At 36.9% G+C, this 18,863-nt stretch overlaps 1 protein-coding gene across 1 annotated transcript; it reads right to left on the reverse strand.

Annotated features, from left to right (window-relative positions):
- Positions 1 to 1,968: 1,968 nt before the first annotated feature.
- LOC116254269 (vacuolar protein sorting-associated protein 26A-like) lies at positions 1,969 to 16,441 on the reverse strand. Its single transcript, XM_031629533.2, has 12 exons — positions 16,275 to 16,441; positions 13,854 to 13,893; positions 12,770 to 12,844; positions 11,846 to 11,920; positions 11,650 to 11,722; positions 7,923 to 7,967; positions 7,067 to 7,178; positions 6,490 to 6,556; positions 4,723 to 4,767; positions 3,727 to 3,782; positions 3,472 to 3,647; positions 1,969 to 2,435 (listed from the first exon to the last, which is right to left on the reverse strand). Exons 2-12 carry the CDS (start codon positions 13,854 to 13,856, stop codon positions 2,227 to 2,229), a joined length of 936 nt encoding a protein of 311 aa, XP_031485393.1. The 5' UTR covers positions 13,857 to 13,893; positions 16,275 to 16,441; the 3' UTR covers positions 1,969 to 2,226.
- Between the last annotated feature and the right edge of the window lie 2,422 nt (positions 16,442 to 18,863).

Genomic DNA, 18,863 nt, shown 5'->3' on the forward strand with positions numbered 1-18,863 from the left:
GTTTCTCTAGATCTGTCCAAATTCAACCTTATTTGGAGCAATATTAATTCAGTCTTATTTGGATTTAGATCCATACAGGATGTAGTTTTTACATGTAAAAACATGTGTCAAGTAATTTTTTTCATATCTGGCTGCTGGGATATATGCGTCGGTGTGAATAGAATGTTGATCTTCCATATTGCAAATTTCCACTTTGAACCTAAGCATTATTGAATCTGGTATAGTAGACCTTCGATTTTCTTCATCAATTTAAAAAAGCAATAGAAACAAGTTAGCAGACTTCCATGTTTGTATATATATATATATATATATATATATATATATATATATATATAATATTTGTGACAAAGCATAAAGAATCATTGTTTTGCTAGAAGGAAGAGTTTGTACTGCCATGTTGCTCAGTAGCTGGTAGTTGATCCATCATCGAATTAAAAACGAGTCGATGTCTACTAACTGATATGTTTCACACTTATCGTATAATGGCAGTAGGCACCCTGTTGGATGGTATTAACCTAGGCACAATTAATATTTGATCATCGTAAGACAACTATAAACTAGATTACAATTTTATCTTTAAAATAGTAAAACCAAATTGATATCAAATTCTTAAAAATGATTTTTCCATTAGAAGGAGCTCGTACATGTTCTGCAGTACCACCTGTGAATACTCCACCGGTATGGAAAGTTCTTAATGTTTTCTGACCAGAAGAAAAACCCTCCTTTTCCAGGCCTCAAAGTACCATTGGATTCATATTTCATATTCAGTTCTATCTTATTAAACTTTTGGCAGTGATGCCATGGCTTAGCTTGATTCAATGATGTCAGCAAGTTGGGCATATGAGACGATCAATTTAAGTAAAAATCCATTGGCTCCTGCTAGAACTTGTGGGAAATGATATGATACTTGTAACCTCCCACCTTATTGTGGAAGGGTCGAGACCTGTCAAAGTAGGAGTTGTTTAGCAATAGGAACAGTTTGTTATTGTTCTATGAAACTGCCTCAAAACTTGAAATAGATTCATATAATATTGCATTACAATGTTCAATATATCTACCTAATCTTTGGGCTACATTCGTAGAACAATAGCAAAGTGTTTCTATTGCCAAACGGAGAGTCCAGACTTGTGGGAATGGACAATGTTGTTACATCTAGAGTCGTGCTACCACTAATAGAAAGAACTTCAGACATGATCTATGAGTTATTTATCATGATTGGACATGAACGGGGTCTGTTGGTCCACACATAATTCAATTCATTTCGTGCTGTTAAAAAAACTTGCATCTCCACCTGCAATTACAAGGTTCAGTTACAGTGTTTAACGCAGTCTACAAAACGACCTAACGGGAATAGATTTTGCATAAAGGTCATTTGACTTAAAGCAAAACATCTTATAAAATTGTTGCAGGAAGAGCTTGGTTTGGTCACAAACTGATAAATTATAATGCCCTTCAAAGAGTGCTTCTTTGACAGTGTTTTTAGTAGATAATTTTCTCACGTTGATGAACTCTAATCAAAGAAATGAATAGTTATAGACACATTGGATTGCCCATGACTTTTGAATTGCTTCAGGATCTTGAGCCAGTCGATAATGATATGCTATCCAAGTTGCTGTTTTCTTTGTTGATGGTGGGCATACGAGCGTCAATTCTAGTCCACACATGCATGCAGCTGGATGCTGGAATGCAGGAAAAGAAAGAAAGAGAGGGAGTTGGCATTTACTAGCTGTCACTTCATAAAAGAAAAGAAATCAGCACACCCTCTAAATGACAAACATATAGCTTTACATTCCAATACAAATCCTGGTTGCGTTCTGTCTGTTTGCCTTTTTTTTTCTTAATCACATCCACATTGCAATAAATAAATAACTGGTTGCCTTCTGTTGCCTTTTCGAACCTCATAGGGCTATTATGTAGCTTGCCTATTACAACACAAGAAGAACAGGAAAGTTTGATAACACAGACAGCGAAGGAAAAAGCTCAAATCACTCACATGGAATTGATGTACGGGTCATTATTCTCTATTTCACATGATACACTTTCTTCAGAAGAAGTTCCAATCAACGGCTTCAACTACTTAAATTCAACTGACAACCCAATCTCTTTCAGTTTTGCCTTTTGCAAGAACAGATTTCCCGAGAGATCTCCGTTACAAATATACAACCACCAAAGATGCTAAAAGAGAAAAAAAAAGAAAAAAACAATTCCAAATCGAGGCATACAAAATCACACAGACAAACCAGACTGCTCATTTGATACAGAGGACTCCAAAAGTCGGTAAACTGTAATCTCCTGCTGCTTGAAGTATCTTCTATCTTCTTCATCCACAAGAACAAGGTTCAGATAGTACTTCACACTGAATTTGTTGTTTATGTTGCGGTATGTGGGTGTAAGTTCGTATGGACTCAAAAACAGCCTAATTGGAATTGATTCCCCTGCAGAATAAGTAATTTTGATTTTAAAATGTAAATTAAAGAAACAGTGAAACAACAACCTTCTCAATCGTAAAACAATATCCAACTTTACTCAACAAAATGTCCACATTCAGCACAGAAGTGAGAACATGCCAGCTTAGGTCCCCTTGTGCGGTATTATAAGCATTTTCACATTTTTGGCTACTAAAATGGTGTTAAAATGTGGAAATAGACTAGGCGCTGGGACTTAGAATAGTGAACCCCTTAGATGGAGCCATGAAGGTCATAAACTTCAATATAGACCATGCTCCATATTGTCCTCCATGCTTTTGATCAGTCAATCTCCCTCACATTTTCTTTTAGGTTTTTTTGAAAAACCTTGTTTTACTTCTAAGTTCTAAACATTAGCATAAGCCTCAGAACTTTTAAAAAGTAAGAACGAAAAAGACTTTACCTAAAGGGTATGAGATTTTCGAGGTACTTTCTTATGAAGTAAATAACAACTAGAACAGTTCGCTAATACAAAAAGAAACCAAAAGCAAAAGTAGAATTTGTAAAATCCTTTTTGGTAAAAACTAGTGAAAGTATCATATTAACCTGACATTTGTTGGTAAGACTTCGAAAAATCTCAATCACATTTCAGGAACATGTTCGAAAACTTCACAATGTTTTACTGAGATTATCAGCTAAACAAAATGTTTCCATCGTGCAGATTTTTCCTGTAATTAAGCTTTTGGTACAAGTAACTGCCCACCTGAAATAAGAGTTAGCCAAAAATACATATATAATTAGTATTAAAGCTGTTAAACCAAAGCTAAATTCAATTGTCATTGCCATATGCAATGCACGTCACACTTCACAGCGTAATCTCCAACACCTATAGCTAGCTTTCTTCAGAATAAGGTACATGGAAGGGAAGGAAAAAATACATTGTGACATGAAGGCACACTGCAGATTTTGGTTTGCTACCTACACGTTAACTCTTGGCACCTAGATCTGTTTGCTTGAAGTATGGTAATCGTGAAGATATTGCAAAAAGAGATCATGATAAACGTACCTCGGACAGGTGCACCATCCATTAGTTCAAATTTTGCAAGAGTTTCTGTCTCCACATAAGTATTAGGGCCAGAACCAGTAGATTCTCGACGTCTGATCTCAAGTTCCATGTTCTTAATCTTGATTCTCACAAGAAGAAAATATATTTTGCCAATAATAACATCCTTAAGGTGATACCTGGGTTAGAAAACATGTTATTTAACTTAGCCACATAAAAGTGCACTTTGTTATCTAAAAATAAGGTAAAGGAGCTTACTTGCTTTTACTGTACTCAAATTCTATGTGAAGACAGTCCTCAATTCCAACCTCCATCTGGACAAGCAAAATGATGATTATGATAATAACAATAATAATAATCATAACCAGCTGTCGCTCTGGAAAAATTAACCACTATTTAAGCATGAAAAGTTATGCACTTGCATGAGATAACAAACTTTTCTATGTTGATACTCAGTTTTGTCTAAGAAGCAAGGATATTTTGTGTTCTTGCACTTATTCTAGGACTATTCACATGTCTGCAATGGCATTGGTGGAGAGCATCTCCAAAAATTTGAGCTTGGGGACACGACTACACACACATACATAAAACTCCATGATATATATATATAGCTGCTTGGGCATTGAGAACAAAGGGGTCAAGAGGGACACCCCCCCTCCTTTCCTTTGCACAGGGCTCCACTCTTTCTTTTTCCTTTTTGGTTGCTTCAGCGGCAGATTTTCTAACCTTTTTGTAAATTTGTCACAACTTGTTATCCTCTTTGTAAATGATTTCCTATTTTGTCACCCTCTCTCTATCTATAGTGATACATTGATCCCCGTTTCAAAAGCTTCGCCCAAGGGGATAATAAAAGAGAGATTTAAAAAAAACAAAAACCTATAAAAACCCTAAGCCAGTCATGCATGCCCACTTCCACTCCAAGCTGGTAAGTTCTCCTCTTCCTCTTCCGTCTTTCTTCTCCTCCTCCTCCAGATTCCTCCCTTTTCCTTCCTTTTTTGGCAATGACTGCCACACCCCAGGAGCATCCTCACCAGCAAGATCCACTATGAGGGTGTGGCACCCATAATGGTGTGTCCAATTTCCATGCATCACAGAATTGTAATGTATTTCTTACATTGAACTTATATGTGCATTTTACTGCTTTCGGTCAGATAATGAGGCACAATAATCTAGTGGCTGATTGACCAGAACAATAAAGAAGGCATCCATCACTATATATCTAGTAGATTAGACCACAAATGCCATGACACTAACCTTGATACTGTTATTAATTGATGGCAATGGGGTATAATTGCGCACCTGAAAATACAGAAACAAGCAAGTGAAGTTCAGATACAAAGGAAACCATATAATTTACAAAAATAACAGTTGGCCAGTTGTGCATGCATCTCACACTATGGATTACATGTTTGGGCAGTTTCTGCCATTCATAGTCAAGTAACTTTGTGTGTTCACATGAGAGAGAAAGATGGCAATCAAACTGAACTGAAATGGGAATAAGATGAGAAGCAGAACAGCAACAAAATCCAAGCAACAAACAAATAGAATTACTTGTAAAGAATACAGGCTACTCGACTAATTTCAGCTCTGTAAAGGCAACAAAAAGGCAACACTTTACAGAATCTCCACTAGTCAGCTAATAACTAGTCCAACTAGTCAATCGAGTCAGTCATCAACCAACCAGTGCTTCCAACCAGCTACTAGTTGGCCAAACTAGTCAATCAATCAGACTAGTCGTTGGTCAATTAACTAATCCCTGACTTATAAAAATATATGCAAATTTGTTGTATAGATTTATATGTTTTCCTATCTCCATTAAATATATGCATTTATATATTGATTGCCCATGTCAGACTCCAATTTTTGACAATTTAGGATACACCAAATTAACTTTCATCTAGTGACGAGAAAAGGAGCTCAACAGTTGGCACCATTTTCCCTTTTGATAGAGAATAACTACACAAGACCAAAATTGAATTGGTTAATCCAAAAACATGGCATCTTGAACCTAGGATGAATGCAAATATTATACAAGACAAAACTATCTATCCTATCAAAGCTGGAAAAGTACTTGAAGTCTCATTCAAAATGACGGACTATATAATTTGCTGCATTATAATACATTACTGTAAAGACCAATTTGTACCAAAAAGGGCCATTTGAGCTTTTAATAAGGGAAAGAGCTATGAGCATTCATAACGACTGCAAATAGTACACAACAAAATATGGCCATCAATATCATTCACTGCAATTTGTCTGGCTTTTCTAATAATATGGTCACCAATATGTTAGATACTTTTTAAACGATAAAAGTTGATTCACTTGTTGAAACCAAAGCATCATGATTCACAATTTACAACTAGAACAATCAAATTTTGCAAACGGCAATAGTGACAAGGAAGTAAAATATCAAAGAATAGCTAAGAGTTTTAACTTTTAGTTACTAAATAGTAAATACTAAGACAACATTCTACTGTATGAGATAATAACATTATAATACATAACAAACGACCTTTTTTCCCCTCAAAAATTGAAATTGTCAAATTTGACTCTCTAATATTGGTCAAAAGTGAACGTTGGTGTGTTTATCAGCTATACATAGACCACTTTCAAGCCACGCCTAGAGCCACATCCATGTCCCCCTGCATCAACAATGATGCAGCAACCTTGTAGGAGTGTCCATATGACACAGCTATGGAGTTAAAGTTTACATTGTCATGAACAATGTTTCTGGAACTGAAGACTAATTGCTTAGCCATAATTTGAATTATGATATAAGAATATCATACTATACTCTTGAATGCCAGTAAAGGAAAAGAACAAAATGCTAAAACGGCCAAAATTATAAATAATTAAAGCATCCGCTTATGAAGTACATGAAATAAATTGCTTAAGGAAACAATTAATTTTTTGTTCAATGTGGTTCTCACTTAAATCTGAAATTTGACTTGCAAATCCAATTATGCAACTTAGCCCCAATAAGAGTTAAAACTTAAAAGTAACAAGAGAAAGACAAGTTACCCAAAAATCCTGGTATTCAACAATGTTACTGACATAGTTACGACTGACGGTCACTTTCAGAATATACCTGCAAATTTGCAACAGATACTCATTAAAATGAAACATTTTATGCTTACTCGAGGCAAAATGCACATTGCAAATGAAGCTACTGAAACATCAAAAAGGATTCCAGTTTGTTGAGTGGTTACTGATACAAGTACAAACAACATGGTAATAAGAACAAAGCCAAAGAAAAATAGCAATAAACTCCTGTACTTTGAAAAATCAATGCTGCTCCACCACATGTCCAATGGCCAATACTCTGACATTAAGCTTGCCTACCAAAGTATCCTCTAGCAACACTAGACAAAGAAAATGAATGTACTAATGAAATTCCTTATCAAATACACAATATAAGATTCATTAGGTGCAAAAATGTAGACGAGGCCAGTGGTTTGGAAGAATAAAAGCCATATTTTTCTGGTCTAATAAGTTGGTTACACCATCTGTCATTCAGAACAAATTTGCAAGGGAACTCTACCAGCAAAGAAACCAGGATTGTTCAGTTCAAGTCACGAGGCAAGAGTCAGAAACATACCTGAGTCTCACATTTACTCCATTGTAGGACTCATATGGCATTTCAACAGTGGAGAACTCAAATGGATACGTTTTCTTTTCATAGATTTCACCAGGAACATCCAATTCCCGCACTGCAAATGGAAAATAAGCACCTTAAGTATGAAAAGAAATGAAACCTTATGTTTTCAAACCAATTGAAAGACAGCCAATTCAACCATCCCCTATTTCCTGTGGACTGAGAAAACTCTGGATTTTTAGGCTGAATCTTCCCAAATGACACTTAAAGGAGTTCACATCATCAAACTTTAGTTAATGATAAAAAGGATGACAATGAAAATTAAAAAAGACAAGATAAAACACATGCTTATGCAAAATACATTTGGAAAAAAATCCATAATAACAGACAAGATGTATTAATAACAAAGAAAAGATCCAGATTTTGGGATTTAGCCTTTGGACCACATACACTGGCTCACATTTGCAGAAGCCCAATGCATCAATAGTCTATCGCAATGAAGACTAGGTTACCAACAAACACATGCACAGAATAAAGTAAACCACAGCCAATTCGTATCCAAAAATATTCAAAAGATGAAACTATTCCATGCTAACTGTAAAAATTTTTTAGGAGAGGCCTGGTTCATTATGCAGCTGGATACATAAGAGAGAGAGAGAGAGAGAGTAAAAATCTGCAAAAGAAAGTATGCATAGGTCAAAGCATATTCTTAAGGACCATAGAAGCAAAAACACAGTAGTTGATGCCAAAATAACTTTATTCACTTTTTCTTAATGATGTTTTGCTCATGGTTTGGAATAATAATGACATGCGCCATCATTATAAATATTAAAACCAACTTCAAGTTCATGGTACTTACCCAATGATGTGAAGTCATAAAAGTTGCCACGGTCAAAATAGAGCTCTGTTAGTGAAACAGAGAAATTGGTCAAGCAATGAACTCCAAGCACAAAAGAGAAAATGAACTATCACTATTAAGCCAAATGCAGACAAAAGATGTAGAGAACCTACATTGAAGAATAGAACTGCAAAATTAACAAAAGATGGCACAAACTCATAAAGCACATAAACAACTAAAGACCAATGGACATGGATAACTGGATCAGAAATGCCCAGCTTTATTGCTGAGCAAATTGTGAACCATCTAAACTAGAGTCCCTGCGTTTTGACTCAACTATTCACTATTCAATAACTACCCATAATTCTACAGCTTTGTTGTGGTTTCTAATGATCCTCTATCAATCCCCTAAATCCTCTACTCCATCATGTGTGATAAGGGCATGCCCAAAGAGCTAAAGCACCTGAACAGGCACAACACACTCAGACTGGATGTGGATGGGATGCATCGCGCATGATCAACCTGCCATATAAAGGGTGCCTAATGCAGTTCTTCCTGGCAACCTCCTTAGCCAGCCTTAATCAGCCCAGTGCTGGCCCTTCTCGGCCTCCTTGGCAAGTACCCTGCTGAATCTGGTTAATGGCCCTTTGAACCACAGTAAGCTCCATAGAAAGGCCATAACTCCCCAAGGAACTCCATTCAGCCTGAAAATTCAGCAGCCAACCTCCTTATCTGTTGGACTGCTCCTCTACTTGTCTCAGTAAGAACCCACTGTCATCCACCCTGAGCATCACCATAGCTGCCGCATCTAAGACACCCTGGACCACAATCCCAACCTCTTATCTGTTGGACTGCTCCTCTACTTGTCTCAGTAAGAACCATTGTCACATACGGGTATTATACGGAGAGTTATTTTTTGGGTATAATACGGCAAAATTATATATCTTGGGAAAATTTTTAATAAATTAAAAAATCCTAAAAATTAGGTAAAAGTAAAACAAATAAAAAAAACTAATAATAAGACTTTGAAAAATGAGTAGATAAAATCATAAACATGATAGGATGTAGGTGAAAAGTAGTATACTAAAAGCAAATAATAGCCATATGCAAGATTTACGAAATAATAAATTTGGTTGGTCTCCATGCTAGACCCAATTTACTCAATCGCAAGATATGAAGGCTGGGTTAATGGAGGAGTTAGTGCTACGGGTAAGGGGTTTCGTAGGAGCAGCTGGGCTCTCTCTCCCTCTCTTCTTTATTGCATCTAATTTTCTGTAAACCATCTCTCTCTCCTCTTTATTACATGATTAATCTTCATTACTACATGCACCTTTCAGCACTCTCTCTTCTTTATTATGCTTAATTTTCTGGTTAATCATCTCTCTCTTCTTTAATACATTTAAAAGATAGAAACTCATCATTTGGCTGAACACCTAAAAAGAAAATCTAACGTCCAGTAAAAAAACACAAAAAAGGCACGAACAAAATGCATATAAACTCATCATTTGGCTGAACACCTAAAAAGAAAATCTAATATCCAGTAAAAAAAACACAAAAAAGGCACAAACAAAATGCATATTTTTTGCGTTTTTCATTTTCTGACATTTTTTAAAAAAGACGCATTGTTTTATTGACGTTTAATACGGCTGACTTATATTTAACGTATCTATCACTTTTTCTTCAAATAAATATTTGTGACAATAAGAACCCACCGTCATCCACGCTGAGCATCACCATAGCTGCACATCTGAGACACCCTAGACAACAATCCCAACTGAGCCTAGAGTCTTATCCCCTTCCCTTTAAAATTGAACTATATCAACATTCTATTAAAACCCAAGGGAACCTTCTCCAGCATGCAGAGCTACTGGGCCTCAACTGCTATCTCTGCACCTTGCATGGGTAACACAAATAAATCAACAGTAAACTGGCTCCTCTGCATTTCCAACCTAAATTGAGGACATCTCTCCTCACATCTTAACATGTCAACTCAACCACCATATCAAAGTTATTTGTTGAGTTATGCTACATCCACTTTTCTTTGTTGTCTTCCAACAAATAAAACTATGGCTCGACTCTGCATCCACTAGGATTTGACTAGCTTGCTGTTAATCTTCTCGGCTAGCCACTGGCATGAAACATGTTTGCTCTAGCCAATGTGTGAAACAAGTTTGCTCTAGCCAATGTGTGAAACAAGTTTGCTCTAGCCAATGTGTGAAACAAGTTTGCTCTTCTCTTTTATGCAATTTGGGTCTACCTTGCTCTCTGTCATCCCTTTCTAGGTGACATCCTATTTGGTCTGACATCTTTTCGCCAATTGCCTGTCATCTTGACCTTGCCCTTGGTGATTATCACCAGCTTTAAGCACCGCAACAGGTCATATGGACAAGAAGACTGGATCTCTATCTCAATATCGTCTTTAAGCCCTAACTCCCAACCCTTTTCCCCAAAACAGCTTCAACTAGTACTTCCATCTCCACTATCATACTGCCAACTTCCTCAAAGTTGGCTTGTAACTTCTTAGCTAACTCTGTTTGCTTGATCTTGGCGAACCTCAACAGCATGAACCAGATAGTAAAGACTCTCAAGAAATGTAACCATGTTGGTAGCAATGCTGAATATCGCACAACCTGAACCACCAAAAGGCATCTCTTTTGAGATGCAATGCCATCAGCCTCACCCACTAGTGAATGGCAACCAACTAATACGCCAAAAGGAAATGCACGACTCTAAACACACAGCTAATTAGGTCTTCACTATTAATTTAAGGAAAGAGAAATTGGGGTCGTTACTTGTCTTGCGTCCATACTTCACTTACATATGTCGTTGTAACATATTGCAATTGAGAGTGCAGCCCTGCTGTGCTTGGTTGCAATATTGCCCCTCGCATCGACAATCAGGGTGCTCCTATTTTGTGATTTCCCCTCAATCTTTCCTGTGTTATGGACGATGCAAGGAGCTGCAGCATCATCTGCTTCAACTCTTTCTAACCCAGTAGAATTGTTCCACCACTTAGATTGATGGTCCCCAATTCCCTAACTGTGCTCCTGTTTTGACTGTCTAGAGTTTTGGTTCTTTCCTCTAAATGTCATTGCATGTCCTCCACTTGTTTGTTATAGTTGTTGAGCACTGGTATGATGCCATCCCTTCTTTCCTTATTATATTATCATCCATCCCGTGACCTGGCTTTGATATCAAACTTGTTCTAACCCTTCTTCGACATTAACCTGCCCAAAATAGTAAAACAAACACTATAGAAACCGGTATACCAGGGTGGCTAGAGAGGAACAACTAAAATTGAGAGAAAGTGAGAAGAAGATGAATGGAAAAAAGAGGAAAGGAATAAAGACTGTTGATAATAATTGGCTTCTATTTCGGGAAACATAATACCTCCAAGTAACTCCTGATTGTGCAAACATAATAGCGAACCCTACAATTACTTTCCAATATTATGCAGCTTCATCAATACTGGTTATTATTTGAACTTGGAGTGAAATAAAATTCAACAGAAAATAATGAACAAATAGATGAAGGAATTACTTGCCATCACATTTTATTGCAGAGATGTAAACAAGGCACACCTATGAGGATGTATATGCATGTTAACACGATTGAGATATGTCAGAATTCTGAACCCTCAGAGCATATCAACCACAATATCTTATCAAAGAAAGAACATGTGCAGATAAAGACTACAAAGTTGTGGCAACAAATTTACAGCAATCAAGACACATCAAAGATAGTCAACCTATTTGCCCAAGAAGCTCAATTTTTACACCATTGTGTTCAACCTTCTTTCCTGGAACTGGTTCGATAGAAACCTGCATTAATTTCACTATCACGCTCAGATCGCAGCAAAGAATGAAATCAGCCTCCTAAGTCAGAACAAAATCTTTAAAAGCATCAGAAGAACAAAAAAATTCTCAACAAGAAAAGGCAGTTACCTCCCCCACAATATTTTCTTGACTTTGGAAAAGCGGCACCGATGCTGTTTGGCCATTTTCTTTTTTAATGATAGCCTACAGAAAGAAGACACGCACAAGAATCAGACCTTCTCCATGCACCCCCATCTTCATCGATGACAAGAATTGTCAAACATCGATACTTCCCAGCAATTAACAGATAAATATAGCAATTTTTGGACACAACAAGATTCTCCAGACATGGTCAAACAAGCATCAGGCACCTAAACATTTCATCATTGGCTTACCTATTTGCACCTCTATGGTTTCATTGCTAGTTGAAATCCTCCATCCATCCATCCATCTGGATGTCTCACACATGCAGCCCAATGCATACCAGGCTGTGTGTGTGAGACATCCAGATGGACAAATGGCCGGAGGAATCCAATAACCCATGCATATTCATATTATGTATATACATGTATATAAATAACGCACATCTAACTGAATTTATACCTTTGTGACACGAGTTTCCATACTTTATTAATCTAGATATTGTATATATCAGTGCAGACAAGTGCGTCATACGAAACACAGAGGTTTGCAGAAAATCAGAAAGATTTAGCAAGAGCTCCATTACAGTCTCTCGATTTCTTGTGCTGCCAAATAATGTCCTCTAAATCACATTATTATATGCCAGCTTATACATACATACATATATACATATATGAATACATATAAATATATATATATATATATTTATATGTATATATATATATATATATATATATATATAAAGTGCAGAGGTTTGCTGAAGCCAGAAAGATTTAGCAAAGAGCACCATTACAGACTCTCCCTTCTGCTACCAAATAGTCTCATCCTCTGAAAAGACATTGGATTTCCCAGCTCAGAATAACCGCGAAAGAGCCTACTTCAAGAACATCCAAAGATGCAAGCAATCATTACCTGCTTACGTGTTCTTCCATCAGCAAACCTGATAAAGATGTTACATGGCGGCTTGAATGCTCCTACAATGTAGTTCTAAGAGAAAGAACAGCACACTATTAGAAATATCCTCAGAAACCAAATAAAATAAATTTACATTGGAGCAGCACATAGATTAGATGTCCCATAAAACCACGACTTAAAAACACAGATGAGGAAGCATCAGCAAGTACTATAGAAAACTGGAACCAGAACATCCTAATCGTTAACAAGTTAAATGAATAAAACTTTACAAAGATAACGGTTGCCAGAAATAAATAGAGGCATAATAGAGCAAATATAATTCCAGAGCCAATTACAAATCAATGCAGATCAAGCATCCATAAGGTGAAAATAACAGCAACTTTGTTTAATTATTCTTCCCATAGACACGTCAAAGTTCCCACTTATCACCTGGTGCCAGTTTTCCAAGCAACTCAATCAGGAAAATGACATCTCAAAGCCTTATCCAGGTGATAATAACCCAAAAAATCGGCATTACTAGCACACAAAGAACCAATAAAAGGTCAAAGTAACAACCTTAGACTAAGTGGAGAAAAAGTACATCTCAAAAAGGAAAAAGAAAAAGAAAAAATCCACAAACATAAGATCCAACATGGTAGATAAAATGCAAGCATATTAATTAATTTGACATATAACGTTCAGATATTTAACTGCAAATACACCACATTGTTCTCACTCACATATTTATCCCCAATATGTACCATTGTCAACCTTATTGAATTAATTTGATCAGTAAAACACCATTATTTTGAATGTTTGAATCTAAACATGAACAAAAAAATAATACCATTGAATAAGGAAACCCAAACACCCCGAGGAACTCGTGGATATGGACCAAAGGACACTTTTGGCAGTACAAATGGTGCACAGGTGACGTACCAAGTAATAAAAATTAAAAAATATTAAAAAATAAACACCATGGCAAGGAATATGTTGCCAACACAAGTTCTTACATAGAACCAGTAACCAACACATCTATATCAGTTTCTCACATACATGACAAAAAAGACAATATTGGTTTGAGTTGGTGGATATGAAGTACCATTATTAATTTGTTATATGGAGGCCTTGCACTAAATTACCTGCATTATCACAACAAAAAGAAAACAATGACAACAAGATATAAATACCAATGCACATAAAATTAACATGATAATGACTCAAAGAGTTGCCAAAGGATAAGGATTCCGAAAAATAACTAAATGGGAACTTCAAGGAAGAAATCAGTTAATTAGTAGCTACAAGGAGCATGCAAGAGAAGACCAATTACAAAAGAAACTGAAACTTCTAAAGAAATTTCCTTTTAGAAACATGAAGATAATAAAAGAACCAATAGCTTAATTGTGAAAAAAAAAAGTTCCCTTTTAGAGTCACGTATATAACCTATTAGGCAAGAATCAATGGCCTAATAGTGGAGAAGACTTCTCTAAAATTGATGGAGTGCTCATTCAGTGAGAGAGAGAGAGAGAATTGCAATTCTATTGTCAAAATTCAAGGAAGAGGACAGCCCAGCAAAATGCTGGAAAAGGATCCACTTGTTATCATCGAATATGGGCTTATTTTCACGGTGTTCTAGTAGGCTCACACCTAGAGAGGTGTAACTACTTTTCAGGGATTAAATTTTGTCTGCTAGAGCTTCTTCTTTTTCTCCCCACATCTCTTTGCACTATTGTCACAGCAGCTTGCACAGCTCACAGCAGCACTACGAAATAAACATCGCCAGGTATGTTTGTTTCCTCTCTCCTGGTCCCTCCACCACCACCCCCTTCTCTCTACATCTCTTGCTTCTGCCATTTCTTGAACCCCCTCTCTCTGTTGGAGCTTGAATAGGTGATCTTCAGCATTTGTTGCTGATTTCTTCTGTCTCTCTCTACCTCTCGCTTATTCTCTATCATTCTTTCTTTCATTGGTATATGTGCATCTGAGTTCTTGCATAGGCTTGTGACTGCATATCATATTTCTTCCAAATTTTTCTGCTGTTGCTCCTTTGAGATGGTAAGGGGCTGAAGTTGCTGCTTGTGTTTTCTTGCTGGGATTCGTCATTTATTTGGTGAAGCCTCTAGTGTCGGGGTTTTTGGTTTTTTACTTGATGTCGATATGGATTTGACAAAATGCTTTGGTATCTTGTTGCTTCTGTTTAATGATTTTGCTTCTTCTTCATCTGACTTTATTGGGTGTATATCGGATGTAGGTGTTTTTTTTTTCTTTTTTCTTTTTGCGGTTTTGGGAACAGCAAATTATTGGCATTTCTTTTGTGGGAGTTTGGGGCCTTGATATTTATCCGATGATTGCATGAGTACATCTTGTGAGAAACACAAGCTCATCAGATTAGTGAAACTCATTGCCTCAACGAATCATGAAGGAAGAAAGCCAACAGCATTGTCATTCGGGCTGAGAACTAGTCTATGTTATCTTATTTAGTGTATTTTTGCCTGTTTACTTTCATGCTTTTACTATTTTGAGTTTGTTTTCCTGTTTCTTTTCCAAGTCTCAAGATTCTCAACCAATTTCTGATTTTCATTACTACTGTTTTGCTGCATCTCTCTCACTGAGGTATATCTCTTGGACGAATTTATTACAGTTTACTGGATTTCAGTTGAATAACTTCTTCATTTTGCCTCACTGCAGAGGCCTTCTATACACCATGTGATAAGTGTGGGCAACATAAACTACCACTATTTATAAAAAGACTTCTATTCAGATCGATTACCAAAAAGTAATGTTTGCCCTGGTTATTACATGCTCCATTTATATGATTAAGTATTTGTATTATTGTTGGGATGAACGCTGCAGCAAGGTCCCAAAGCTTGCTAGTTGAAATTACAGAACACAGACATAATGTCATTACAAGAACCTGTTAGTAGTCAACGAAAGATTCGTTCATGAAGACAAATGAACAACCTTGAGAACACTCGATTTGGAGGTTTGTTTTCAGTAATTTAAGACTGTTGGAGATCATTTGGTTGCAAAAGCAAAAAATACATAAAGGCCATGATCAACAACCAGGACGCATAGAACATTACAGAAAGGAAAAATGAATCAGTCCGTAAACTCCAAAGAGGCTAAAAAATGAAAGAAAAAATCCCAAATTATGCATCCAACGGAAGGGTGAAAAAAAAGAAAAGAAGAGAAGAGGTACATCAGAGAAAAGCAGAGCAGCAATGGTAATTCAGATTCAGTACTCCCTCTACCTTTCTCTTAAAAAGAAGGAAATAGCATAGACGCGGTGTATGGATTTTATCCCCAGAAACCCTTTCCTGTGGCAGAGAAGGGTGGGCGGCCGTTGTAGGGAAGAAGGTGGAGAAGAGAGTCGTTAGTAGCCTCGGCTCGACTCAGGGTTCTCTGGAGCTAATTGAGGAGGATGGAGGGGGCCGCAGATCAACCTCACTGGATCTGATCGGAGGAGAGACAAAGAAGAAGGAGAAGACGGAAAGAAGGAGAGGAGATCATAGAGTGCGCGTACCTTTGCAGCAACGGAAGTTTCTGAAGCAGCGTCTTCAGCAGCAATGCAGGTCACAGCGACGTCCTCGGCAGCACCTTCTGACGCAGCCACGCAGGGTCTTCGTCGACGGAAGGACCGGTGGGGTGAGCGTCCACGATCAAGAAGTGAGCAGCTTGACGGGCAAGAAAACCATTTCCGGAATCGCCGAGAATTATTATCCCGTGTTTGATTCGTTTGTTCCGTTTTCCCAGATTGTCCAGCTCAGGGGCAACTAGTTCCAAACGCACAAAATGGCCTCACCGATAAACGCAGAGTAATCACTCAAAGGGACACAAAATGCGATCTTATATGACTATCACTAGATTTATGTGAAGTAATGAAGCAAATTTGTCAAAGCCCTAGTGCACGCGTCGACTTATCCCAGCTCAAAACAGAATAGATTGTTATTCTATTTATGTTAAAAGTGTTAAATAATACGTTTTTTTCTAGATTTTTTATTTTTTCAAATTTTCACATTCATCCCCATGCACGCATACACATGATTCTCTCTCTCTCTCTCTCTCTCTCTCTCTCTCTCTCCATAAAATTGGTGGATCCTGAGAAAGGGAGACCTGAAAAAACAGTTTCAAAATTGGGACTGGTTTAACTCATTTTCTCAATACAAACAGTGTATAAATATAACTAAGAATTGTCCCTCAGAGTGCATAGTTACATGTTTCTTTTGAAATTTATGATGTTTTTGATAAAATTTGCTATTGTTCTTCTTCTACCATTATATCATGCCATATGGGAATACATATTTTTATGCTTTCAGAATTTTCTTTTCGATAGAGTCGTTGTAGTTAGACTTGAAGTGTACATGCAAGCTCCAAAATGCATTCCTGATTATATTTAAGTTTCTCTACATCTGTCCAAATTCAACCTTATTTGGAGCATTATTAATTCAGTCTTATTTGGATCTAGATCCATACAGGATGTAGTTTTTACATGTAAAAGCATCTGTCAAGTAATTTTTCTCATATCTGGCTGCTAGGACATATGCGTTGGTGTGAATAGAATGTTGGTCTTCCATATTGCAAATTTTCGCTTTGAACCTAAGCATTATTGGATCTGGTGCAATAGACCTTCGATTTCCTTCATCAATTTAAAAAGCAATAGAAACAAGTTAGCAGACTTCCCATGTGTATATATATATATATATCATGAAGAATCAATGTTTTGGTAGAAGGAAAAAATTGTATTGCCATGTAGCTCAGTAGCTGATAGTTGATCCATCATCGAATTAAAAAGGAGTCGGTGTCTACTAACTCACATGTTTCACACTTATCGTATAATGCCACTTTGTTAAAACGATGTTAGCCTGAGCACCATCAATATTTGATCATCGTAAGACAACTATAACCTAGAAAACAATCTTATCTTTAACATAATATCCTTAACATAATAAAACCGCGTTGATATGAAATTCTTAAAATTTTCTGACCAAAAAAAAAAAAGAAATCTCCTTTTCTAGCTCTCAAACTGATCATGTTTGTTAGGGCCTTACTTGGCAGTGTTAAGGGACAAACTGCCCGCCATCTAACCAGGCTATTTAATTCATGATGGACGGTTAAGAGAAAAAAGAAAGAGGAAAATGTGATAGGTACTTTTGTCATGTTATATTAATTCTTACATTTTTCTCTCAACCATCCATTTGCATCACATGGACATTTCCCGTAAAATCTTAACGGGCAACACAACCATTTTGGGTATCGTAGACAACTATTTTCCCACGTTCGATGCGCTTGTTCCAATTTCTCTAATTTTCCCCCGAGCGCCTTTCTCGGTACACGGGTCCTAAGTGGTGTCAGCCGCCGACTCACTCTAATTTGTGGCTTGGTTATGAGGTTCACTAAGGCAGTATATTTGGCTAGAGGTGAATATTTACAACAAAAAAAGAAATAATACATGCAATTAGAGTTGGGCACTAGCAAATCCAAGTGAACTAAACCTATAAAATAAGATGCGGCTCGTGGGGGCAATATGTCACGCAGGGGGGGCGTTATGGGCATAGTTGGGTATTTGGCTCGTAACAAATCAAGTTGATTAAACTTATAAAATTTCACTTGTTCTATATAAAAATTTTGAAAAAAATGATATTTCGGCTTCAGTCAAAATTTAGAAACTTTAATTCGGTCTGCCTCACAAAACATTTATGGTGGCTTCTTCCCTGCACTGCATCTAAGGCTGATCTAAAATTTGTGGTATGTACGGTCCCTTGCTTAAACAAACAAAATGTCTTAACAAAAATGGAGTAGTCGAGCATATGAATTGAACTCGCTCGAACATGCTGCTAAATGTCAATCTCAACAAAGAGTTTTAGGCAGAGATGGTATCTAAAGGAGCATAATCTGATAACTCGCTCTCTTTCTGCACCCTTACGTTATAAACCTCCAAAAGAGGTATGGTCTGGTAAGAGCATCTTGACTATTCTCACCCGAAGAATTCTTGGATGCATTGAGTATGTAAATTCCAATAAAAGAAAGCTTGAGCATCAAGCCAAGAAATGTAAACTTTTCATCTATGTATCAGGGACACAAAGACACAGGTTCCAGTACTGTGATGCCAAAA

Source organism: Nymphaea colorata, chromosome 5, assembly GCF_008831285.2.
Source record: "Nymphaea colorata isolate Beijing-Zhang1983 chromosome 5, ASM883128v2, whole genome shotgun sequence".
NCBI lineage: Eukaryota > Viridiplantae > Streptophyta > Magnoliopsida > Nymphaeales > Nymphaeaceae > Nymphaea > Nymphaea colorata.

Bases quoted from the DNA above. Each gene is read 5' to 3' on its own strand.
- LOC116254269 (XM_031629533.2), bottom strand. The intron at 7,179-7,922 runs GTAAGTACCATG...TTCCATTTGCAG, and splicing joins TTATGACTTCACATCATTGG to TGCGGGAATTGGATGTTCCT. The intron at 4,768-6,489 runs GTAACTTGTCTT...CTGTATTTTCAG, and splicing joins TTGAATACCAGGATTTTTGG to GTGCGCAATTATACCCCATT.